Consider the following 26,046-nt stretch of genomic DNA (forward strand, 5'->3'; position numbering starts at 1 on the left):
GAGACAGTACACAGTATGGTTAATGAAACGTAGCCCAAAATTATGATTTAACTCTTAAGCTTTATTTTTTTTTGATTATTTATAATACTGTATTGCCCAAAAGTAACAAAGATCAATCGATAGAGCACATTGAGCTGAACAAAATGAAAAAAAATGAAATGAAATATTTAAATTTTACGTCCCACGGTTATGCCGGTTAGGCTAAAGGAGACGGTGATGAGAAATGAATGAAATGATGGAATGAAGAAAGTGGGAGAAAACGGGAGAACTCCGAGAAAACCCACGCACACGGTGTTTGTCCACCACAAAGTTCACTTGACGGGGGCTGGAATCGAACCCGGGACCCCAAGCACCAGAGGTGAACGCTCTGCCACTGAGTCACCGCTGCCCTGAACAAAATGAATTGCTTGATGGTAAATTCTCATACAAAGTTTTGAAAATAAATCGAGAGAAACGAATTTTTCTGTGGGTGAAAGATATGTCATTCGTTGTCAGTTGTTTCTATTTTAAAACAATTTTTTTTACTCATATACTGCATATCTCTATGTGTATAAAAGAAGTCGTTCTGACTACTGATTGATTAATCAAAGCCCAGGCGAAACCACTTAAGCCAGAAAATTGAAATTTTGACAGGGATTTGTGATGCTAAAGTCTCACTAATGGGGCGTTTACACTTAGTCGATTTGCGTTCGATTCAGTTGAATTGACGTCACTTTCAATTTAATCGACCGTGTAAACAGGACTTCAACTTAATCGCTTGTTGATCGAAAGCGACTAATCGACTAGCAACTGAATTGAAAGACGTTCTATTTTCTGTGGTCGATTCTATTTTCTTCTGCTATAACATCGCAAATTGTACCAATTACTTTTTGCTTGGACATCTTTAAAATTGCCAGTCGATTTCGAATCGACCAGAGGAGAGCGAGTCGACAAGGAGCATTCAATTTCGGTTGAAACAATTGAACACATCCATCGATCTCATTCGGTCTAGTTGCTTCGATTTAGTCGCAAATGCAGCGAGTCGATTTAGCCGTGCGACTAAATCGACCAAGTGTAAACGCCCCATAAGGAAGGATTTTTTGAAATTCGACCGGAAAGGTCGGAGGAGGGGAAAGAGAGGTGGCAGTTATCATCTCAGAATGGCTATATCTCGGAATCTCTAAAGATTAAAAATATAAAGTTTGGTATATGGACTTCCCATTTAAAATAATTAGACACGTGTTTAACCGTTTTTTAGATATTTGACCTAGAAGGGAAGAAAAAAGGATGAGAAATACAATTATTATAATAAGATGTCTATATCTCAGAATCCCTTAACTCTTTGAGGCACGGGAACCAGTGTTATTTTGTACCCCTTGCTGCACGAAAAAAAAAATTCTTTTGAATTTTTTAAAAAAAATCATTAAAATTATACATGTAAACAGTCAAAACACACCAAATAAATTTTATTTTATTTTTCAGTTAATAGTTGGACGAAAAAAATGAATATCAAAAGTGGTAAGCACAACTTCCCACTGCACCTCAAAGACTTAAAGTTAGAGACATGAAATTCGGTATTTGGACTTCTTATTTAAAATAATTAGACACGTGTATCAGCCATTTGTAATTGTTTGTGGATGAGGAAAAAAAAAAGCGGAAAGGAAAAGAGTGGAGTTAGAATCGTTATAATTGGATGGCCATATCTCGTAAATCATTAGAGACTTGAAATTTGATTTTTAGTTTTCATTTAAAATAAAGACGTGTTTCAGCCTTTTTATTTTCTCTAGAAGGGAAGAAAAAGGGCGGGTAGAAAAAAAAGAGTGGGGGTTGCGATTGTTAAATTTAAGATGGCCATATCTCGAAATTCCTTACGAAGTACCATTGTACTTTACTATTGTTTGTGTATGTATAATGTGTGTTAGTTTAAATGTATGTATTGGTTTTTAAAAGTGAGTAAAGGTAAGAGGGGGTCAAAGTGGGCTCCTAAGATGCTTAAACTTTTAGCAGCTCTGGGAATACCCCTTTGGGCCTTTATGTTAAGAGACATGAAATTTGCTATTTAGATTTTTCGTTTAATAAATACGTGTTTCAGCATTTTTATATGTTTTTCTTAGAAGGAAAGAGAAAAGGCTGGGAGAAGAAAAGGTGGGATTGTAATTCTTAAGATAAGATGACCATATCTCGAAACCCCTTAAAACTAGGGACTTGCTAATTAAAGATGTGTTTCAGCTTTTTAAATGTTTCCGTTAGCTGGGAAGAAAAAAGGGCGGGGTTTGCAATTGTTATAATAAGATAGCCATATCTCTAAATTTCTTTAAGATTAGAGCCACGTTAGAAATACGAGAAGTACGATGCCGTAGCCTAAGCAAATGCAAGACTCTGCGCGTGAAGTCCTCAGCTAGCCGAAAGCTAGTATGTATTTAAAAATACATTGTTTAAGTAGAGGTTTTATCTAGTGTTGTCTTTTTCTAACATTGTTACACATACTCCTAACAGTGACACACACAGAGCTTCCTCATGGTTCTATGCTTATTTTACACGCGTCATTGCGGGGACCCGGGTTTGATTCTCAGTGGAAGCTCATGTGGTTCGGATTCCACATAAAGTTGTAGATCCACGTCTCATAATAGCCTCGGTGCTGGAAGGGACGCTAAACTTCAAACAAAAAGATAACAAGTGAATCACACACAACTCGAAATATTATCTCAGAGTTGTCCAAATGGCGGCCCGCCAAACCATTTTCTGCAGCCCACAAAGCTCTCACAACATAGATTGTTATTACTGATAATATTTTCATTTATGTGTATTCTTTTAATGTTTCCACTCTTCTTTCGAAATAAGGCATCCATTTAGCGCTTCTGTACAACAAAAAGGCCCGGACATCCAAGGCAACACTGGAGTCGGTAATGTAGCTATAGGCAAGGCATCGTTGCTGAAAGAACGATTACTTCAATTAACCAAACCAAACCAACCATACCAATTCACCATGAAAATTGTGAAGAACCGCTTCAGAAGCAGCCTTGGAGATTCTTCTCTTTTACATCTTCTGCTGCAACAACAGGATTGGATGTAGATATCCCAGCCCTTGTAAACTTTCGTAGTCACCCTCATTTATCACATTGAATGTAATATTTCAAATACATTTTTATATTTTTCTTTTGTAGTATAATAATAATAATAATAATAATAATAATAATAATAATAATAATAATAATAATAATAATAATAATAATAATAATAATAATAATAATAATAATAATATTATTATTATTATTATTATTATTATTATTATTATTATTATTATTATTATTATTATTATTATTATTATTATTATTATTATTATTATTATTATTATTATTATTATTATTAGCTGCGGCCTTTCACCTTGTTAGCAAAGACGATTATGGCCCTCAGGCTCATTATAATTGGACACCACTGTTATATCTGATAGTGAACGAGAATGCAGAACAGTGAGACGCGGATCGAACTCCGTAATGCATTGAGTGCTTTCCCATCGGGAGTCAAACCCGGGACCCCATCAAAGACGTGCGATAGCCATTAGACGGCCGGGAAGGCACCATCTGCAGTGTAGAAAAATGAGTAATTCTGGTTTGTTCTTAAACTGTTTAATTGAAGTATTGTAATCAAAATTAACATGTTTATGTATTGTGTAATATAGACATTTTTTTCTGCAAGAAGACATAGCATAGCGTTGGATAAATTACTTTTTCCTCTGCATTTTTGTAGATGTGGCAATATTAATTCAGATTGTTAATATTAAGTTGCAAGGATTAGCTAACTCTTCTTGTACCCTGTTGTTTTATATGTGAAGAACTTTCTTTTTTCTATCAATAATTTGGCACCAAAATGCATTTTCTGTCAATAAAAGTAAGTTATTAGGTAAGTATTCAAAATTAGAAAATGAAATTATAAGATACTAGATTTTCAAGCGAGAATCAAATATCAAATGACTTACAGAATTTTGCGAGAGAAAGAGACTTAACGGAAGAGATGGAACTTATCCTTGGGACGCTGAATCGATTGCAGGAAAATCGTATCTTGATATATCTTTACCGTTTTTACCTCTGATACCTTTCAACAGACGGACGGACAAACAAACCCATTCTATAAGACTTCCGTATCATAGTTTGGAAGTCTAAGAATTATGGCTATTTGGCATATAAGACTCAGTTGTGGATAGAGGAAAGGAAAGGACCTGCAAACGATCAATTTATTTGGGATTATCCAGTATTTATGGCATAGTTTCAGCAAAAAGACAAATGGTTTTGTGTTTTACTGGTCGCCTAGGATCATATAGGAGGTTTTTTTTTTTTTTCAACAGAAGTTGGAAATGAGAAGAAATGGAGAAAATACTGGAGAATAAAATTTAGAAAATATTCCTTTTGTCCGGAAACGTAATTCAAGTTTTAGATTCACTTAAATTTCAGGGAGGAACAGTGTTGATCAGCATATGAAAGGATGATAGGACCAATTCAAAGGGAAGTTTTATAAGAAAAATGAAATGAAAAGGAAGTGGTGAGCTGAGGGTGTGACACTCTGCACTTTGTCGTTTAGTTTAGGGATCGTACTCGAAGATCACAAGTTTTGTCATCTCTGATGACATTAAAAAAAAAAAAAAAATTCAATCTGCTCCAAAAGAATCACGGCACACACCTTTTCTGTTGTTTTTGTTCAGGAGTGTGATTTCTGGTACCAGTTTCCCACAGTTTTTTTTTTTTTCCTCATGCGCAATTCGTTGATGAAAATAGGATGTATGGTCGTGTGGTTCAAACTTTGTTCGTTTGCTATTACTCTCACAGTTGACGAATGGTCAGTTCGCACTAAGGCTCGAATTCACTTCACATTTGCATTATTTCTGGACGTTGCTGGCCTTTTAGACCGGGGCTCATCTTCCATTGATTTCCTGCCTTTGGAAAATGCCTTGAACTACTTAAACGTTTGGATTCGCGACAAAGTAGCATCGCTGTACGCTTTTTTGATTTTCTGCTATCTTGGTCGCGTTGTACTTAATTTGAAATACCTCCATGGGGCACCGTTGCTGATAACTTTGTTCGTTCATTTTCGTGCGCGGCACACATTTCACTTTACAACATGATCTCTCCCATTTCATATCTTAACATTGCAGACTCGTCACTCATTCTAATTCTGCATGAGATGTTGGCGCGTGGGCACAGTGGGGAACGTACAGTGTTGCCAATTCGTGAGTTTTGATTCCAATCTCCTTACTTTCTTTAGAGACCTATATATATATATATATATATATATATATATATATATATATATACAGGGTGGCCCAAAAATAGGTATACACCCCTGCATTGATCAACATTCTAGTTTATCGGTTTATTTGCTTCGGCTCTTCCGAGCTTAAGATATAAGTAAAAACACATTTAGAACAAATAATAAGGAAACTAAGTCTACCTGATGAATAACAATAAGAAATGATATAAAATACAATGAGCTGATCAGTACGGTACTGTATACCTACTTTTGGGCTACCCTGTATATATATATGTATATATATATGTCCGCAAAAACAATAATACAAAATATTGAATTCACTAAAACTATGTTCCTGTAAAATTCTTCACAAGTAGCACAGAATGTTTGGTAATGACTTAGTTAACTTAAATAAATTTAAATATTATAAGCAATCTTAGCAACTACGATTTCCGTTGATCTGAGGTGTGCGTTGGCTTACATTACTCTTGTTCTTTGTAGGATCATATAACTATTAAAAATACTTCCCATGATCCTCTTGCACAATTTTTCGTGGAGTATGTAGATGTATATCAGAAAGCTAAAGAGGCTGGTGTGTTACGAACTGCTAAACCTTCTCGAATGGTAAGTGCTTCTAAGCGAAAAGACACGGCTGATATTCACTCTCTGATTGAAGATGTGGAGATAAGGTTTAGGGAGTGGGTGAACTTCAACACGTCTGTTCAAGACATTACAAGTTTATCAGAAAAACTGGAAGAAACGCAGGAAGAGCAAAGCCGAACAGAAGAACTTCTGTCCATGGTGGGTGTGTGGAATTCCTGTGATCAAGTTCTTGAAGGTAAGAAAAATATTTGTTCACTATCTGTTTACTTGTATAAATGAAAACTAAATTTTTGTATGAATGATACTAATGGTATCAATGTGATGTTCAGCATTAGGAAAAAAAAATCGAAAAGCCTAATACCAATCATTCCTTAAATTTTGAATCACAGGTTTGTTCCTTGATTCTAATACTAATATTTCTCATTTTTATGTAATCTCAAATGGCCTTATAAACACCAGGTGGTTTGGATTCCGTTAAATAAATTTTGTGACCTTTGAAGTTCGATTCTACAATAATGAACTCCAGGCTTTAGAATCGCGAAAATTCACTTTCGCAGAAACAAATGTCTACTACCAATCCAATTTTGATTGTCATTACCTATCTGCCTTATAAATAATAATAATAATAATAATAATAATAATAATAATAATAATAATAATAATAATAATAATAATAATAATAATACAAATCAAATCGTTGTATTAGGCAATGTATATAGTAAACATTTCCTGAGGAAATGCAAAAACTTCAAGAGGTGATTCTACATGAATACTGCGACATGAAACATCATAGAAACATATACCGGAAGAAAGCCTAGTTTTCGAGGATAAAGAACGAACACTTCACGTACCTATGAACAACCGCTCTTTCATCTTAGAACCTGTGGAATGATAGTCATGACATTCGTGCTTAAAAATTGACATGATTAGTTCCGATTGAGCAATCACTAGCTGTGCAGAGTGAGCCAGAGCCCTATCTAGGTAAGTTGATGTGATTGATATGTCTAAGTCTCACTTTCAATGCCTAAAAATTAAAAGTACAGGGTGACGCGGAACCGACTAACACATTTTAAAGTTAAATGTTGCGCAGGCGCGATAGCTTGGAGTGGGTTGTTACTGGGGAATGGAATGTGGATAGGATGCCATTTCATAAAAACACTGCAACAATTACAATGAATTTTTAGCTTAATGTCAGGTAACAATCAAATGTCTGAACAATCGGTGCACTTTAATGACTGACTTTGTTTTGTAATAAGTACGAACACAGAAAAAAAAAAAAAAAAAAAAAACATTGTTCAACGCTCCAGCGATGTCCATGGTAACTGTTGCGGTATACCTATAAAATGGCATCCTATTCTCTTCCAATCACCTACCCGTAACCTACTCCTGCGCGATATTCAACTTTGAAATGTGTCAGTCGGTTCCGCGTCACGCTGTGAAATACCTGGTTAGTCAAAGTGTTCTTCAGTTGCAGCCACACACTTCTGCCGCAGCGTAGCCAATGATTGGATCCCATGACAAAAGAAGTCCTCAATCTCCAGTTGCACCGCCCGGTCGTCAATTGCATGGTAGTCGTTGGGAGAAACGTCAGGAGAATATGGTGGGTAAGGAAGGGTTTCATACTACAGCTCATGAAAGTCTGCACCGCCCTTTCTGTGGCATATGGGCGTCTATTGTCGTGCAATATGAGGACGCTATGTCTACTAACAATATCTCAATGCTTGCGAACAAGTTTGCAGTGCTTTTGATGGAATTCAGCACTGTAATCGGCAGTGATGGTTTCATCTCGACGGAGAAAGACATGATGAATCACTCTCATCATAGACCCGTATACGAGGTAAAATTTCTATTGTGTGTGCAGAGATGGTTTCGAAAATTGTCCTGAAAGTTGATCACGATCCAGTCACTGTCCTGGGGCCCCATTCCGTAATCGTTTGGGTCAACGCAACACGAAATCTGCGTTTTAACTTGAGATAATTAGCATAGCAGATATAATTGAATTTTGCAAGTTTTGCGTTGCTTTACGCTCCGCACTTCATGTGAAGGTTTGTACATAATAAGGTCCCTGATCGTTTACCATTATCTTAGTATATCAATTTTTCATCGGCAGGAAACCTTTCCGGTTATTCCGTACACTCAGAGAAATGTACTCCCTCCAAACGGCAATCTTCAGCCTTTTCAGTCTTGTGTCATCGACATTAAATTTCACAAACCAACGGGATATATTGCATTCATTCACTACTACTAGCCCAGATTGACTTGTTTTCTACGGCGAGATGTACAGAAAGTTTCATTTTAAACTTTTAAAGGATAATCACTTGCAGTTGTGTGTTCTCCAGTTTTTTATATGATACAATGCCTCCTGACTAACCGGTATCCCGTCCGGTTTTTTTGCTATTTACTGAGTTTGTGATATCATATCCTTGACCTCGGTCCATCAGTTGGTTACGTAACAGAGGGTGGTTTTCCATCAGACGTAAAATTGAACATTTCAATTACACCAGCCCAATAGAAGTGCATCTGTTCCGTCTTTCCTCCAACTAAACTGGTAACATCTTAAGGTAGACAAGAAAGTTGTTTCCAGCGAGGTGATGAATTGCTCCAATTAGCATATCATTAACAAGGAAACGCCCAACATTCACTGAAAATAATCGCTGTGGCCTCATTGTAAAAACCACGGATATTGTCTGCAGCCGAATTATACTGATTGTGGAGACTCTCGATAACGTTCCTACCTACTCTTACCAAAAATACTGCCACCCAAACAAGCGAGCGAAGTCAAGAGCGGTATCGTGAAACGTAAGTCATAGCTGGATGAGCTGGAGAAATGTAAAAGGTGTCAGTTGTAAGTGTTCAAGATGAAGTGGTGCGAGTATGAAAATCCCGTGGCCGTGATAGCGTTGCACAAGGTAGACAAATCACCAAGGGCAATTTTCAAAACTCTCCAGAAGCTGCAAATTGTAAACAATTCGTTTACCGCACTATCCAGCGCTTTGTTGACATTGGAACTGTGGAAGATCGCCCGCGGCAAAGAAGACCATGCACAGTACGCATTGGAACGTGTGAAAGCAACGGGGGCGCGTTTCCGACGAAATCCAGTTACGGCTCGTGAGCTAAAGATATCGAAAATGTCTATGTCTCGCACGTTAAGCAGTGACCTGAGAGTCCATGCTTACAAGCAACGCAAAGAACATCTGACAAATGAACTGAAGCGCCAGAGGCTCCAAAAAGCAAAGCGCTTATTTAAGCGTTACGCAACAAATGGGCACCGTCGAATCCTTTCCACTGATGAGAAGATTTTCGGTCTTGAGGAAACTTTCAATGCCCAAAATGACAGGCTAGTATATGCCACATCCTCTAGAAAAGCTGGTGAAAAGGTTCCAAGGATCCAGAGGGGCCAGCATCCTGCCTCAGTCATTGTGTCGTGGGGATGTGAGCTACGAGGGCACAACGAAGCTCCTTTCTGTGAAAAGGGAGTCAAAACGTCTGCCAAAGTGTACCGGGAGACAGTGCTTGAGAGACTAGTCAAGGATCTCTTCCATGGACAGAACTCGAGCTTCCATCAGGACTCAATCTCAGCACACAAGGCACGGACAACCCAGCAGTGGCTGGAGTCAAATGTTACGGACTTCATTTCCACTTCAAATTGGTCTTCTGCAAGTCCAGACCTAAACCCTTTGGACTACAAATAGTGATCCAAGCTTCAGGAGATGGTTTGCAAGAAGAGAAATCCCAATATTGTAAGTTTAAAGCGGTCTCTTCGGAAGGCAGCTGGAGATTTTTCAGTTGATGTTTTGCGTAATCCAATTGATGAGTTGCCAGAAAGACTTAAGGACTCTCTGCATGCTAGTGGTGACTATTTTGAATATATGTGATTTTGGCTCATAATGCATCCATGTAACTCACGTTCTTGGGATATTAAAATATCTCTAACTATTTTGTTCAATGTACTTAAAACTTTGGGATAGTATTTATGGTAAGACTAAGTAGTGTATGTAGCCTCACCCGTAAAGATAATGTAACTTATTAAATGTTGATTACTAAACATTCATGTGCAAGGTTCAGTTCGATTTGTCTTCATCACTCTCGTGAAGGCTTTGTACTCGTTGGAAATGATAAGGGTGCAGCTCCTCATCCACTAATGTTCATACAGTTATCCGGAACCCGGCCTCGATGTAGCATACACTTTGCCTGATACTTGATGTTAAGGTGGATTCGACAGAATTACATATCTGCTTGCGTGTCTTAAGTTCGATTCTCCTCCCTCGCTCCAAAGCAATTCCAGTACTGGGCACTCTGGCAAACTTCTATGTAGTCTGATAAATTCTTCATCCTAAAACACGAGTCTTTGGAGTTCTACGAGTCGGAAAACGAGATTGCACACTTCCATGACTTGGTGACTATTTCCTTGCAGTACTCTTACATATGCCAGCGTATTTTTCATTTGTAAAAAGGGCTGAGATGATTCAGCACCTGAACGCAAATCTTAACACGTACGGACCTGTTTATTACAATGTAACCCACACAACATGAAAAGTAATACGCTGCTTATCAATTATCAAGCACACTGGTTCGCACTAGTGATGTCAACCTGAGTCATCGGCTTACTCGAGCTCCGGCTCGACTCGACTCGGTTCACCTGAGTCATCGGTTCGAGCCGGCTGGTTCGGCTCAGCTCAGGTGAGCCATCGACTCTGGCCGGCTCGGTTGCGATGAGCCATCGGCTCGGTTGGCGTGAGCCGAGCCGTTGACAACACTAGTTCGCACTTTCGCAGTTGTAATAAGGATCTGCAGAGTGTGGCGCAAGACCTAGGTTTACTTACTTTTTTTTTTTTTTGACAATATTATTCCATTGGCCTGAGATGCAGGGGAGGCTGGTCGTGAGTTCATGTTTTTCTTTCTCAACAGCCTGACTTTTACCCTACGTATGTTCATATAACATTTTTCGATGTAGAATCTCATTCTGAAATATTTGCATTTCTCTTGATATACTTTATTGTATATATACACGTCACCAAAAGTTATAGGATAACGATAGAGAACTAGCTGACGTCGCGGAAAACCCGTCAAGCTGCACGTAGCAGTTTCAGTGATATCAGTTGGACTTTCGTGAGTAGTTTCGTGAATTACCGATTACGGCCGTCTGATGCAGTATGACGAGACCGACGACCGTAGCACAGCAGGTGCATGACACATATTGTCTAGTTCAGCCCTTGTCTAGTGTTCTTTCTAAATACTTCGTATTTCGTAGTATTTTACTGTGAATATTCAGTCTGCTTTCCATGCGAAAAATTATCCTGTTCTCTAATCTAAAAATATCAGATTTCCATTTTGTATAGTAAGTTAGTTATATGTTTAGGCGATATACTTGAGTTATTGACAAATATTTCTTATTACACGTCGTTTTCGAGTTTGCTGAACCTATAGTGTACATACTTTTAATTACTTTACAGGGTTACCGAAAGACTTGATTATTCCCTATAAAAGATTATCCAAGTGGGAAGAGTGTCAGAATGTTCTACACGATCTCCAGGAGGCCGATTTCAAACGCCATCTGTTGAGTGAAGTGACCAGTCATATTCTTCCTTGGATGGAGGCAATTGGGCCCCATCACCGTTTATTTCCCCTGGCGTACAAGACAGCTTGTGCCTTGTCTGACATGGGACAGCCTATTTTGTTGAAGGACAGTGGTAAGTATTCATGTACTTTTAGAAGTTTACTAGCATAATAATGGTATAAACTCATATAAACTCATCTATTCAATTTTCTATATCAAAATTGAGTTGCTTATAATTTCAGTAATTTTGTCGCCTGTTTCTCTCAGAACGATTAGAAAGGATGGGTTACAAAATTTTGAAGTGCTACAGAAGTTAATTTAATGAGAAAAAATATTGCTTCACATTGGAACCTTATTCGTTGCAATTTTGTGTTTGAAAAGTAAGATTGGACCAAGATTATTTTATTTTTAATGTGTTCTTTCTAACCTTAAATTTCCCAATCCTTTTTTTCCTTCTACCATTTAATGCATTTACCCTCTATACACAAACGGACGAGCCCCCAGCGCTTGATGGTGCCCTACCCCGAGTTATCGCGCCATGGGTAGCAATGGAGGAAGGATACTAGGAAATTCAAAATATTGTCTTGCACCTCTTCAACTTGAGGTGGCAGCAGCATTAACTCATTCGTGCTACCAACTAGTGTGGATTGCGCTAAAGAATCCCAGTAGAATTCTCACAGTAGCTGTCAGATCTAGTTCTTTTGTTTCTCAAGCCAATTCAACTTGTCCATGTGTTAGTTGCTTCAAGTTTAAAATACAAATGTTAGTACGGAGCACGTACGAAGGGAGCACGTTGCGTTGATAATATGGTTTTCCATGTATTTGCACAAGAGTAAGTAAAAAGCGTATATATTTCCAACTACCAGCGACAAAATTATACTGTACGAACTGTGATATATCGATTCGCATGAACAATAGTCAGCAAGTGCTAATGTCCATTAAAATGGATGAAATCATATTTCGCACTGATATTTTGGTAGTGGACAGGAGATGTAAAAATACATTTTTCAAGTGTCTCGTGCTAAATAGAACAAAAGCTCATAGCCTCAATTATTACCAATTATTACTTCGTGCCCTACATGACTCTATTTAAAATAAATTTAAAAAAAATAACTTTATGCCTCTGTGCAGGCTAAAAATACTTGCATCTTAATGTTATACGTCACCTTTTTCTCTGGAAATTACCCTTTCCCCCTTTTTTTAAAATCAGCTACACTTTTGGGATGAGAATCAACCGTGTTTACTGTGCTGCAATCTGCTGTGGAATAAACAAGTATCAAGTCTAAGTGGTTTTAACAATGCATGCTAACTGTCTTTAGTAGCATGCGAAATGTACACGTTGTCCCTAGTATAGCTCTCATGCAGGTACATTTTCTTTACCTCTTTCCTCCATAGGGCAGCTCTCATCAGTAACTACTGATTCTTTAAAGAATTCAATCGTTCAATAAATGCAAAGCTACAGATCCAGCGATTGAAATGTTGTACACTCAATTCGAACTTAATTATAATACGGAACTTTTGAATGAATTATGTTTAAATTATTGTACTCGTATATAACACTCCATTGTTATTAGGATTAGAATCCTAACAATTCAGGTCACAATTGCGATCTACAGTCTTTGCAATAGGTAAAACCTTACATATTAGACAGGCAATATAGTAGAATACAGTAGTCTGGAATTGTTGCAAGTTTTCTGATCTTCGTTTTCTAAAATTCTGTTGCTAACGAGTTCTTAATGAACTCAATGCCGTAAATTTGAGAGGTGATTCTGCACACCTAAATGCGAACGTATGTCCAAAACTGCATAATTTCGCAGTGAAAACCTGCCAAAAATGAGAAAAAAACATTTTTAAAGCGGTGCTTTTTCTATAAACCATCAACGTACACCTACGGTCTAGGATTTCTTCGTAGAAAGTAACCATGTACTGTCCAAAACCGTAGATGGAAAGCGTGCGCAATGATACGAAAGGGATTCCCCACAATACATGAGCATCTCTCCAAAAGTCTCTAAAGTAAAAGTGTGTAGAAATATGCATGGACGGAAGGACATATCACTAGAAATTTGTTGTGTAGTCATATTGAGTCTAATTGCAATGTCGGCAGAAAAGTTTAAAATTTTATCTTAACCACAGAGAAATAACTGTTGTAGACATGCAACGAATCACGCAAATAGATATCATTTGGGGTCATGGTACAACTATTTGAATTGTTAGGTATTTCTGGCGTATTCCCGTCTTCAGGCCGAGCTATAACTTTTTAGTGAATGAGCACCAGGGCCTTAATAATTGTACGAACCCGCTCTGCAGGTATCTAGACAGCGTCATGCGGGAAGGTAATAAAGGGAATTTGAATCCCAATAACCCTGATTTGAAATGAGCACTCTATCAACTGAGCAACTATCGCTTAGTGAGACAATGATATGTATATATACCGTGTTAAATATATACGTTCTTGCCCTGAAAAAAAAAAAAAAACTCGATTTCAGGAGAGGCACGATGACAGTGGTTGAGAGCTTACCTGTAGTGTTAGGTGTTCGTGTTTTGACCCAGGCCACGTGAATTCGTGGTGAAGTCATCGTGTACCTGTCGTTTTCTTGTTTTTCCTCATTTTCTACCACATTTGCATTCTACGAATGCTTTAATTTCATTTACTTCCAAATAATCCATCTTCTTTAGCTTAAAGTGCATAACTATTCGACATAAAACAAGATATTTCTACATTTCAAACTTAGGTTTGAATACAGACGGAAAAGTGGAATTTCGGGAACAAGGAGTAACAGGTATCTTGGGCTTCGCTTTTATAACCTGTTTCATGTTGTGAAAATAATGGTTTTTATGGCTTACTGGCAGCTATGGTTTTAAGGCAGAAGAAAGGTAATGCTTCGATCGCTAAGCACGCGCGTGTCTCCCGATATTTTTCCGACATCGAATGACTGAATAGGGGGCCCTGTTCCGTAGCCTCTGCGCTCTCCGGACTTGTCTCCCCTACACTACTTTCTGTGGGGGTACGTGGAGTGCCTTGTATACAGAACACTGGCGAACACTTTGGAAGAGCTCATTGTGCACATATCAATAGCATTTGATACCATCCGAGGTAAAAATGGACTCTTCCCCAAAATACAATGAAACATGGAACGTCGTTGCAGACGTAATGAAGTTGCTAGCCGACATTTTAAACACCTGTTATGAATATATCAATCAATAAAGTTCCGTATACGATAATTGATCTCGAAGTTATGTATCCTATGCCTAGCGGTGCTTTGTCATCCTCCTGATATTGTTGCTACTCGTGATTCGCAGGTTCTCTACCCGCACATCCAGTCTTCACACCTATCATGATGCTACATAGCATCCATTCTTCCTAGCTTTTTCAAGAATATCTGCAGTCTTATCAGTCGCTTAATACATTCATTATGTTCGTGGTGCTCATTCACTACAGTTTTGTTCGGATGATTGTACTCCTAAGGATGTCATACTTCTCTCTGATGACGGGGATGTGTTACAAATACCTAACGATCTATGTAGTTGTACCGTCCTTTAAATCACCTCTATGCGCGAGGTTTGTTGCATGTCTACAAGTCACTTCTCTGTGAGTATGCAACCACACATAACATTTAACAGTTTCCCGCCGTGTTGAATATGATTGCAGTATCCACTTGCCAATAACGAATCTATATTTCCAAGTGATGCGCCCTTCCGTCCATGCACATTTTGATCCACTTCAGACACTTTCAGAGAATCTCTTACGTCCTATGGGGAATTCCTTTAGTCATTGCGCACGTTTTCCAACGATGGTTTTGGACAGCACAGGGTTACTTTCTGTGACGAAATTATAGACCGCTACGTATACGTTGAGCTTGTGAAAGAAACACCACTCTAAAGATACTTTTCTCTCATTTTCAGTAGCCTCTCAGAAACTACACAGTTTCATACATATATGAACATTATTTTCGTATTTTGATCAAATCATCTCTCAAATTTATGGCACTATGTTCATTAACACCCTGTATATGACTTGTCGCTCCTGTTATTTCTATAGCTACTTCATCAGTACAGAGATTGTCTGCTTTGATTCTTTTCTGTTCTACCACAGCTTCTCTCGAAATAATATTCGTAATTGCATTAGTGATCAACTGCTTATAAGCAACTCGATTCAACATTCAGCATTTTTTTCTTGAAAAGTATGTTTATCTGCATTAATTTGCACAGTACTCTAGATGAAAGAAAATTTAAAAAATGAAGTATCGCTAAATACTCTAGAATTAACGTCGAAAAGCTGCGAATATTATCTGTGTTCTATATATAGTAATAAGTAGTCATAAGTTGTATATTCAGTGTCGAAATCCAGTTTCGATGTTATCAGGCGTGTGTGTTGGAATGGAATCTGAAAAATTACAGAGTACAGCGGATTGAAATTCAAAGGTGAAGAAAAAAAATATTTTTGCAATATTTCTATCATGTACGTGGTTTATGTATCAACAAAAGCTGCCAAGTATTCAAAGTAGAGGCTATTCTGTTGTACTGTCTGAAGCCACGTTTAAACCAGTTCTTCGATCGTCCAAAGTGAAGAACTCCAGCAGCGCAAATTTCATTTTCTGATAATTATTAAAGTACCGCGAGAGGTGAGCCATGGATCGGAACAAACAATCCGACGGTGCGAGGTCCGTATTATATATTTGATGTGGGTCAGTTCAATACCTTCAAGTTCCTGGAGTTTATTGGGATCGTTCGAGAAGTGTTAAGTTTTGCGTTATCTCGCTGCAGAATCATTTTCTCTTCACCAAAGTAGGGTGTTTTTGGCACTCATGATTCAACTCCCAGGAATTAATTCGTAACGAATTATCCCCTTATAATGCCCCAGACGCAGAACATCCTTTGTGTTCGAGGACAGGTTCTGGCACCTGGCTCCTGTTTAACTTCTTTCGTGCGTTAGGGTTTCGGAAAAATATCCACTTTTCGTCGAACATTATTTTCTTTAGGAAAACGGTAATCGGCGTTTTCTAGTACAGTGAAACCTGTCTATGTTGGCCACCATCGGTTCCATCGAAAAGTGGCCAACTTACAGAAAACAAGTGTGATTGGTGTATTTTTAGAATAGGATTTCTAGTATTACTTGATTGTAAAATTTTAAAAAGCAGTGGCACGACAGCTACTTATAAATAATGCATATAGAGTAATCATAAAAATATACAGCACTAGAAAATATTACTATAGTATGTTTAATATATGTGCATACCTATCTCTTCCTGAAAACTAGTCTGGTACATTGAATTATTCGGATTGAAAACACAATAACACAAACAACCATGAAATAGAAGCGTATGTACGCAGTTTATTGAAATTGATATTATAGCACATTGAGTTATTCAGATTAAAAACAAGAAAAGCTAAGTTATAAATTGAGAAATTCATATGCAATTTATATGACTTCTTTTCAGTTGTTACTGAATGGTGGTTCATTCTAGACGTATTTGTTTTATTCTTTTTGGCAGATACGCACATTCTAATATTGTAGTTAACTACCTCTTGTTAATGAGCTAGAAGTGTTTCCCTCGGAGCAAAAGATGTTTTGAGAAAATCTTGAGGGGATTTATATCTCAAAAACTGCTATCTTTTGACAAGCCGACAGGTGCCAATAGTTGACAATTGAGATGGTTAGTTTTAACCTTGAGAATTTTCCGGCATTACTAAAGCTCCCAACTGATGGAAGGAGCTGATATAGCTAATGGTTTTACCAAAACAGACAGGGTAAACAAATACGTACAACCATTTCCTGAATTCCTGTACGTGCTTTTTCTTATTCACATCTTCTTTCAGCACCCCTTTATCAGGGTAGTCTTCTGGCCATTGGCCTCCAAGAGCAAATCGCGGAAATCCTTGCTTCTTTTCTCCAGTCACAAAGACAGAACATTTGCTTTTCGAAGACGAAAGAGTTAGGAAAAATAACAAAATGGTATTTTGCGTGGCCAAGATACGCAGGTAAATTTATCATTATCATCATAGGATAAACATTGCTTCAGTGTGGCCAACTTCCAAGATAGACAGGTGGCCAACTTATAGAGTAGTAAGTAACGAATGTCTTATGGGAAAATGCAGGTTCAAGACGAACTAGGCCAAGATAAGCAGGTGGCCAATTTAGAGAGGTGGCCAATTTGACAGGTTTCACTGTAGTTATTTCGCACTCGGCAACTCTGGATGCTTTTGCCAAAGTCATGACCAGAAAGAGTCACATCAAACTTGGAGATACGGAACTCGCTTTGTCTTCGCCGAGTGCTAGTGGTCAAATTTGTCTATGGCTCGGCCTGCATGTCCTCGCTGATCGGTGAGGTTTTTGTAAGCTGAGCGGAATATTTTGAACTATCTGGTTGCTGTTTTGTAATTAACTGGTCATTTACCTTTTGCAGTTGCTTCAGAGGCATTAATGCCCTGTTCGTTTCCGAATTAGATTTCGTTCTAGTGAATCACTGTTCACGGCACAAACTACTACTATCTATATCACTTTCAGCGACTTGAAATGTTCTGTCACAGGGCATACACGCTGTAAACTATATACGTACACCAATATTGCAAAACTTATGACTCAGGTCATAAATAAGAAGATATGTAGAATTTGAAGATTGAATTAACACACACATTTCCAAAACGGCTCTCTTATTGTTCTGGGCATCGATAGCTTTGAATAATCTGGCTCACTTTTCATTATTGGAAAATCGCCTAAGATGGCTGAATCTTGAAATATGTTCATAAATAAATAGCTTCAGAGTACCGTTGCAAAGGATTTGCTCACATTTTGAAAATGCGGTTTCAAATATTGAATAATAAGGCAAAATTCTAGTTGAAAATGAAACAAATAGAGTTACAAAAATAAAAACTTTATTATAATCATAAAATCGAGGGAATGATCACATAATAGATTGCACTTCACCCCTGAGATTTTGAGATATTGTCTTTGAAAACAAAAGAACATTAAAATGATTTATCTGTAAAGAACAACAGTATAACAATGAGAATTCTTAATGTAATCAATTAATACTTATCCACAATTTAGATATAATAAGAGCATGAAGCTTGACTAATTCGTAGTCGACATGCAGTCATTGTCTGACAGACAAAACTTATCTAATATACATTTAATGAGTCACCAGGCTACAGGATTGCCACCTTTTGCTACACCTAAAGTGGAACACGTTTATTGAACATGTGTAGATCGCTTATTCCTCATACCCAAATTTATTTATGTAATAATTTAATAAGAACAACAGAAGGAAATACATATATTCGTGAGTGAGAAACACACGTCAGAAAATCCACAGCATCAGGTTGTTCGCGGTTATTTGGACAGAAGTTATAAACCATTGAACCGGTCAAGGAATAACATCATTGGCAATGATTTCAATGCTGTCAACATGAAAATGTTTTTACAATGAAACCATATCGATATCTCGATAGTCATAGCTACACATCGCGGGTCGAAATTTACAAACGAGACAAAGAATTTCTGTTGTATATTTTATAAGTGTTGCGAATAATTTGATATCCCGCCATATAATGCATCCATCGCTCTTACAAGGTACATTGGCGAAGTGTCCCCGCGGGGTTTGTGTAAAATTGATTCATTTAAATGCAAAGTTCTCCGCAGCTCAATGTATTATGTACTAATTTTAGCAGCCCATACCGGTAATTTGTATATTTGTGGACCTTCATATATCCGGAATTCAGTCGTACATTACTATAACACTCGGACACAAAATTGCTTTTAGTTTCTTTAGATGTAACTGGTCATGAATGTGGGCATATGCAAAACAAATTGTATCAAGTACTGCTTCTCAAACACATGTTGCCCAACCCGGCCGCCATCTTGGCTCCGCCGTATTGGATTCAACTTTCGGTTTTCCAAACGGGAATAGATGAAGTGATATCTCTGAAATTCACTGTTAAATCCTTCCAGGCACTTCGCGACTAGACATTGCAGAGTAATATCACGCTTACTTTTTCGATGTTGACAAATCAAAACTATCTCTAATTGGAAAAATACTGTAGGTATAAACAAACTCTTTAAAACATTCGTGTTATAATCTATTACATCTGTGAATGATTGTTATTACTGCCATGTTATATTATAACAGGGAAGTGTTGTGTTATGATAAAAATGCCTAATATAAATCCAGATACGACCAGATTCGGGTAAGACCTACCATTTTTCCCTATTGACCGTCTGTGTGCCTGTATATATGTACGTTCAGAGAATATTTCGTCAACGATAAATTACGTAAAAGATTATGTATACACACACGGACTTTGCACGACTTTCTAAAATATTTGGTTCAATAGTCCTGAAGTGCCTGACATTTAACATGCAATAATACCTTGCAAACGGTACAAGCTACGGTAAAACTCATTACACCAATGAATTTCCGAGAAAATTGTACATGAATTTATATCACTTGTATCTATTTGTATTTGAAAAACCGAAAGTTGAATCCAATATAGTGGATCCAAGTTGGCGGCCAGGGTGTGTAGCATGTGTCAGAGAAGCAGTATTTGATCTAAGTTGCTTTGCATATTATTTATATCTAAAGAAACTAAAAGCAATTTTGTGCTCAAGCTAGTAGTGTATGATTGAATTCCGGATATGAAGGTCCATAAATATACAAATTACCGATATGGGCCTCTAAAATTAGTACAATACACATTGGGCCACGGAGAACTTCGCATATGAATCAATTTTATACGAATCCCAAGGGGACACTTCGCGAATGTACCTTGTTAGACGTAATTTGGAACGCTGAAATTTTTCGTAAAATTCGGGACAGGTGGCAATCCTACCAACCCTATACAAAAAGGATACAGTACTTCGTTTTCCTATTCAAGCTCTATCCTTATTTAATTATAAATGTAGTCGTGGAATAGATAAACAGTACAAAGAGGAATAATGACTAGTTATTATTATTGCAGCAACCTAGAGTAACATATTGTATAAAGCAGTAAGAAAATTATTGCAAAAGTACTTTTTGTTGCCAATATCTTTAGATAATATTGATGTCTTCTCTTTGAGTTAACAAGACTTGACATACTTAAATCAAGCTAATAAATTATAATATGATTGTCCTATTTTGCAGAGTACTCCGCAATATATTAAAATATAATTGTTCTAATCTTTTGTAGTCGTATTTCACTCATGTTTTTAAGGTGTGACTCACTACCTCTCAAATTGGCATCCCTACGTTAACGTTTTATCTGGGATTTACAAGTTTAATCCAAACACACATGGTCATTAACCAACTAGTTTTATGATCGGTACACCTCCATAGTGTGTTGGTGAATGTAACCATGTTTCCTTGAAATCCATCTGTATCTATTGACACAAGTGAATACAAATCACAGTAGCAGCTCTACTGCGAGAGAAAAACGAACTAAAAAAAAAGAAGAAGGCGATACAGTTTCCCGTTCCACATTTTCGCCTGCAGATAGTGCTGATAGGAGTCAGTGCTTGGTATGGTTGTCTCACATTGTAATGCATTGTGCCGCCTTGCTGCCTACGAGGTTTCCAGAAACACTGGAAGCAAGATCATCCCTTCAAGCACGTGTACGGTTCATAAAGGAACTTGCTACTTGCACAAACCTCCCAGGAGTAACTTTAGCATTATCTGTAGAATGGAAGCCCGATGAGAAAAATATATGCCGGGTGTCATCGGATGTAAGAATATCATCCATACAATCCAATATGGACGTCAGACACCCATATTCATGAATATTAATTAAGCAGGATCCCCCCCCCCAAAAAAAAAATGTACTCCACAAATGTTCTCGAAATGAAATGAAATGAAATCTTTGAGTTTTACGTCCCACTGTTATGCCGGCTAAGCTAAAGAAGACGGTAATGACGAGAAATGAATGAAATGATGGAATGAAGTAAGTGGGAGGAAACGGGAGAACCCGAGGAAACCCACGCACACGGTGTTTGTTCACCACAAAGTTCACTTGGTGGGAGCCGGGATCGAACCCGGGACCCCATGCAACAGAGGTGAACTCTCTACCACTGAGCCACCGCGGCTCCTTTTATCGAAATGAGAGCACGCTTGGAATCGCTATTGAAATTCAGTGGACTTATTGAGAATACTACATGATATCAGTGTCCCTATATCCGTGTACTGTGATTAATGCATGTTAAGGGCCACCAGACATAATGTGCCTGCTCACGATCCATATTGTACGCAATATATCTGGTTCCTGTGGATGCTGCAAGGTTTCTAGGTACATTATCTGCCACGCTTCGTGTTCGGCGCTTGGTACCTAGTACATTGATAATAGTCGCGGTGGATAGTTGTGACAGAACATCCAAGTTGCTTATTCGTCTAGAACTCATTGATTTTCATCTTCCAAGCAGTCTAACCTTGCTATATCGTTCATATTGGTATTCTATAGGCTGTCCAGGGTTTGGTCTGTACTGTGGCGTTTTATGGGCAATTACTTCTGCATACTTACCCCCTTAGATAGAACAGATTTCACTACTGTAGTTTATCTTTAAAAATTATAAATATTTACCGACGATACAAAAATAATTTTCTTAGCTTCTGTTTTCCTTATGAAGTATTTAATTAGCTTTTACAGACTAGTTTTTTTTTTTTTTTTTTTTTTTTTTTTTTAACTCGAAGGGGGAAAACATGATAAGCGTAACGGCTGCCAGAACGTTGCCGCTGCATTTGAATGTAGCTAAAACTGCTGAAAGGTAGTGTTGCCAACTGCCGAGAAATTTCACTGTAGTATCAACCTACATTCGTGAGCTCATTAGTGTTGTCACTTCCACTGATTAAAGAAAAGGATTTTAATTAAAAACGAAAAGAGAGCAGAAAAGTTATTCTGTTTTTATTTTCTGTCCCCCTTCTCTCTTTCTTTGCAAAAGACAGGGAAAGAAAGATCTTTCTTTTGGAAAAGAGAGGAAAATGCAAGAAGAAACAGATCTTTTACTTTCCGATCTCTTCATACATCTACACCCTCCTTAATTCTCTCTTAGTTCCCTTTTCATTCTTACCGAGAACAGAAAGAAAGAGAGTGAGTTCCTCATGCAACACGCCAGAATGTGTCGTGACGCCAGTATTCACGCTGTCACTTGTGCTGACTTTTAAGCAAGGAAGGAACGGGAATATGAATAGATGATGTGGTGTTCTGCTCTTTGACCCGAAGATTCCTGGGCAAGGTGAACGTGTGGTGGTTTGCTACTGCCCTTCATGGGGTGATGATGGTGTCCTAAAAACGGGACCTACAGCTTAACGTGGAACCCGAACCACTTGTCCCCATCAGGAATCGAACCCGAGACCTCGATTACAAGGCGACGAGCGTAATCACTCATACACGGGGAGACACTATGAATAAAAAGGCAGTAATAATTTCAGAGGATAGTTCGCGATGATTTTTCAAGTAAGACATTACCACCTCAGGTAGTTCAGTTTTATTAGGCGTATTATTGTTATTTTTTAACCAAGCTACAGTTATAATCCATATCTTCCCAAAACTACGTATTAACTTGCTTTGTATTAAAAATAAACGCTAAGTGTAAAACTTCTTAGGTCTAACACTGTTTCATAAAACTTTTCTTGGTACATCTGAGTGCCATTATTAATTAGATATATCCCTTGTCGGAGTGGAAATTCCAGCGAGAATTGCTGTATGACATATTTCTTCTATCTTTCGTGTATCGTCTATTGTCGCGCTAGATGACTCGTGTCCGACTCCAGACAAAATTATTCCCTGTTGTGTCTTTGCTGTTGTGCAGTGTGTTATGTGTTTATTTACGTACTGTGCTGTTCTGGGAACAAAATCGCGTGACCTCTCCGTGTGCGTAGGTGCGTGCGTGTGTGTAAATATATCAAAATAGAAAGCAGTTACAGCCAGCACCTCTTTTAAGCGTAAGAGTGGTCAAGCGTTGAAGAACAGAGAAAGGGTCATGAACGAGTTTAACTATTTAAAGCAGAAAAACCCGGCTAAAAGAATAAGTTGGGTCGCGAGTGAAACAGCTGAAGCCACGAAAACTTCCAGGAAACCTTTTTTAAAATTCGAAGCGAGTTACCATGTGGACCTTTAGTAACACCGAACAAGAAGCGATTAAAAAAGAAAATTGTAAAGGACAGTCGATTTGTAAAATATAATGAATTTGTTAGGAGTGCGATCAGACAAAAAGTCCATGAATTCTTCTTTAGAAACTTGACACCCACATTCAATTCCGTTCTCAAATAGGTAAATTCCTATCCCGATTTGCCGAACTTTGAAAGATCCACCTTCCACGTATTTTTAAAAGAGCATGAATTTGTTTATGAGAAAAAAACGAAGGCCATGCTTATAGAGAGAGAGGATATTGTGTAGTTGGGCCACAAATATCTACGGCAAATACGAAAATTTCGAAACAAAACAGAAACATAGCATACACGGACGAATCGTGGGTAAATATTGGTATAGTCGTGGATAAAGAGTGGAAAGACAAAACAATTAAAACAGCAAGACAAGCTTTTCGTATGGACTTTCGTGCGGACTTAAACATCCAACAGGTCGTGGGCCGCGATATGCCTTGGTTCATGCTGGCAACGAACAAGGTTTTACAGCTAGAGCGAAATTGGTTTTCTTGTGCAAGAAAAATACGGCTGACGCTCATGATGAAATGGATGGAGATTTGTTTGAGGGAATACTTCCACAATCAGTTACTCGCACATCTTCCTCCACGTCAGTCAGTCATTGTAACGGACAATGCACCCTATCAAATCTGGAAGAAAGACGAAGTGCGGTAGTAGTTGATCTTGCACAATATTGAGTGTGATGAGGATATGTTAAAGAAAGATTTGATGATCTAATAAGCATTCATCGTACTAAATTTGAAAAATATAAGACTGACGAATGGGCTTAAAAAAAAAAAAAAAAAAAAAAAAAAAAAAAAAAAAAAAAAAAAAAAAAAACTAGGAAACACTGTTCTCCGATTACCTCATCACTGTGAGCTCAACCCTATTGAACTCGTGTGGTCTCAAATAAAACACTATGTTGGGGCAAATAATACAACATTCAAAGTGAAAGACGTTGAAAAATTAATTCATGAAGCTTTGAGCGTGTAACAGAAAATTGACAGTACTACGTGAGGCATGTGACCAACATCGAAAGTGACATGTGGAAAGCAGATGAACTGCAAGATGTTGAGCCCTTGATTATTTATTCGGGTGAAGACGACTCTGAATAAGAATCGTCTGAAATCTTCTAGGACGATGGTGATGATTATGGTGATATGGAAGGAATTGATCCTTTGGAGTGCGATTCAAAGTGGTAAGTTTATTATTATTATTAATCATCGTGTTTTTTTTTTTTTTTTTTTTTTTTACTGTGTGAGTTGGCAACATCAATTGGTAGTATAATAGAAGCGCGATCTGTTCTGCATTTGTTTTTAATGCTCAATTTTGCATTGCTGTTCCCATAAGACCAACAGTACACTCTTAAGTCTGGATAGGGTATTCTCCACAGTTTCACTGTCTTTTCACACTTTTTCAGTACCCACACAAGATACTATCAACTCAATAGTGTCCATTCTTGAAGTAAATCCATCATTAAAAAATTCTTTTATTATTCATTATGATGTCTAAACACCAGGGTAGTTGGAATTTTTCCCAGAGGTGTTTATAGTAAATAGTCTCTTCAGTTGTTACTCATGGTGTGTCTCATCCATTGTTCATCTTGGTCCCAAGATCTGAATAGCTGACCATCGGCATTTCGTAAATTAGCCTGGTAGCTTTCTCATTGATCATTAAAAAACTGTTGCTTGTGACTACGTTCATTCACGACGAGAGCTATTCCTGTATCAATAATTACAAATTTTACATAATTATTGTCACATAAGTACGTTGTGTCGCTTGTCATGTTCGATATTTTGTCTGTTTCTACTAGTGTAGATGATTATAAACCGCGCCAGTGTTTCTGAATCAAAAACACTATAGATAATATTTACCATAAAATATTTGACAAGCAGCTCCATTAAATATACAATCTTAAAAATAAGATCCAGTATTATGTCTCCTGCAATGAACAATTCGCCAATTAATCGATACTTAAGAGTTCTGATGCTTTTATTATGTCTAAACCGGAACTGTGTACTAAACACGAAATACAAGATCTTTTTCTTCCACATGGCAACTCCAAAAACTTCGTGCCCAACAGATACAGCTATGGATTTCAGGGAAGTTCAATGCTTTCCACCTAGTGGAAAGTTTCGAGAAGAAAATATCTTCAACAACAGATTTGAGTGTACACAGTATTATATATATATATTTGACATATGACAACTGAGATCTTTAACCTATTACTCTGATGTAATAAATCCGATACAATAAGAAGTAAAGGCGAAGAGTACAGATGAACCTATTCGCCACTCGAAATCCTAAATTGATTGAAGAGGTTCTCTAAATAATAAAGACTGTAGTACTTTAATCACTAAGAACAGTGGGCTTCCATGGTAGTAAGAATGTGTAAAATCCGTAACATACTACAAAGTGAAAGAAAGGAAAAGAAAACTTTCATGAAAACATATACAGGTATAAATTCAATATAATTAATTAAAAAAAAAAAAAAAAAATCTAATTACCATCCATATGGTCTAATTTCAGTATGCTTTTTCTGAAGAAATGAACGTCAAAACC

General features: G+C 37.5%; 2 protein-coding genes across 4 annotated transcripts in view; one reads left to right on the forward strand and one right to left on the reverse strand.

Moving 5' to 3' along the window:
- The window catches only part of LOC145680349 (uncharacterized), a 46,709-nt gene that overhangs the window by 18,752 nt on the left and 1,911 nt on the right, over positions 1–26,046 (forward strand). For both annotated transcript variants that reach the window (XM_081750745.1, XM_081750743.1), the window contains exons 4-5: positions 5,722–6,058; positions 11,277–11,513. In XM_081750745.1, coding sequence (XP_081606871.1) covers positions 5,722–6,058; positions 11,277–11,513 — 574 coding nt within the window. The remainder of the gene's footprint in view (positions 1–5,721; positions 6,059–11,276; positions 11,514–26,046) is intronic.
- LOC145680348 (AP-5 complex subunit zeta-1-like) overlaps positions 18,237–26,046 on the reverse strand; it is a 52,290-nt gene continuing 44,480 nt past the window's right edge. The window contains exon 13 of one of the 2 annotated variants that reach the window (XM_081750741.1): positions 18,237–25,892. The gene's annotated coding sequence lies outside the window, so the exon portion shown is untranslated. The remainder of the gene's footprint in view (positions 25,893–26,046) is intronic. The other variant, XM_081750740.1, reaches the window with a different exon arrangement.

The sequence above is a fragment of the Thermobia domestica genome, chromosome 3 (genome assembly GCF_964235325.1).
Source record: "Thermobia domestica chromosome 3, izTheDome1.hap1.1, whole genome shotgun sequence".
Taxonomy (NCBI): Eukaryota; Metazoa; Arthropoda; class Insecta; order Zygentoma; family Lepismatidae; genus Thermobia; species Thermobia domestica.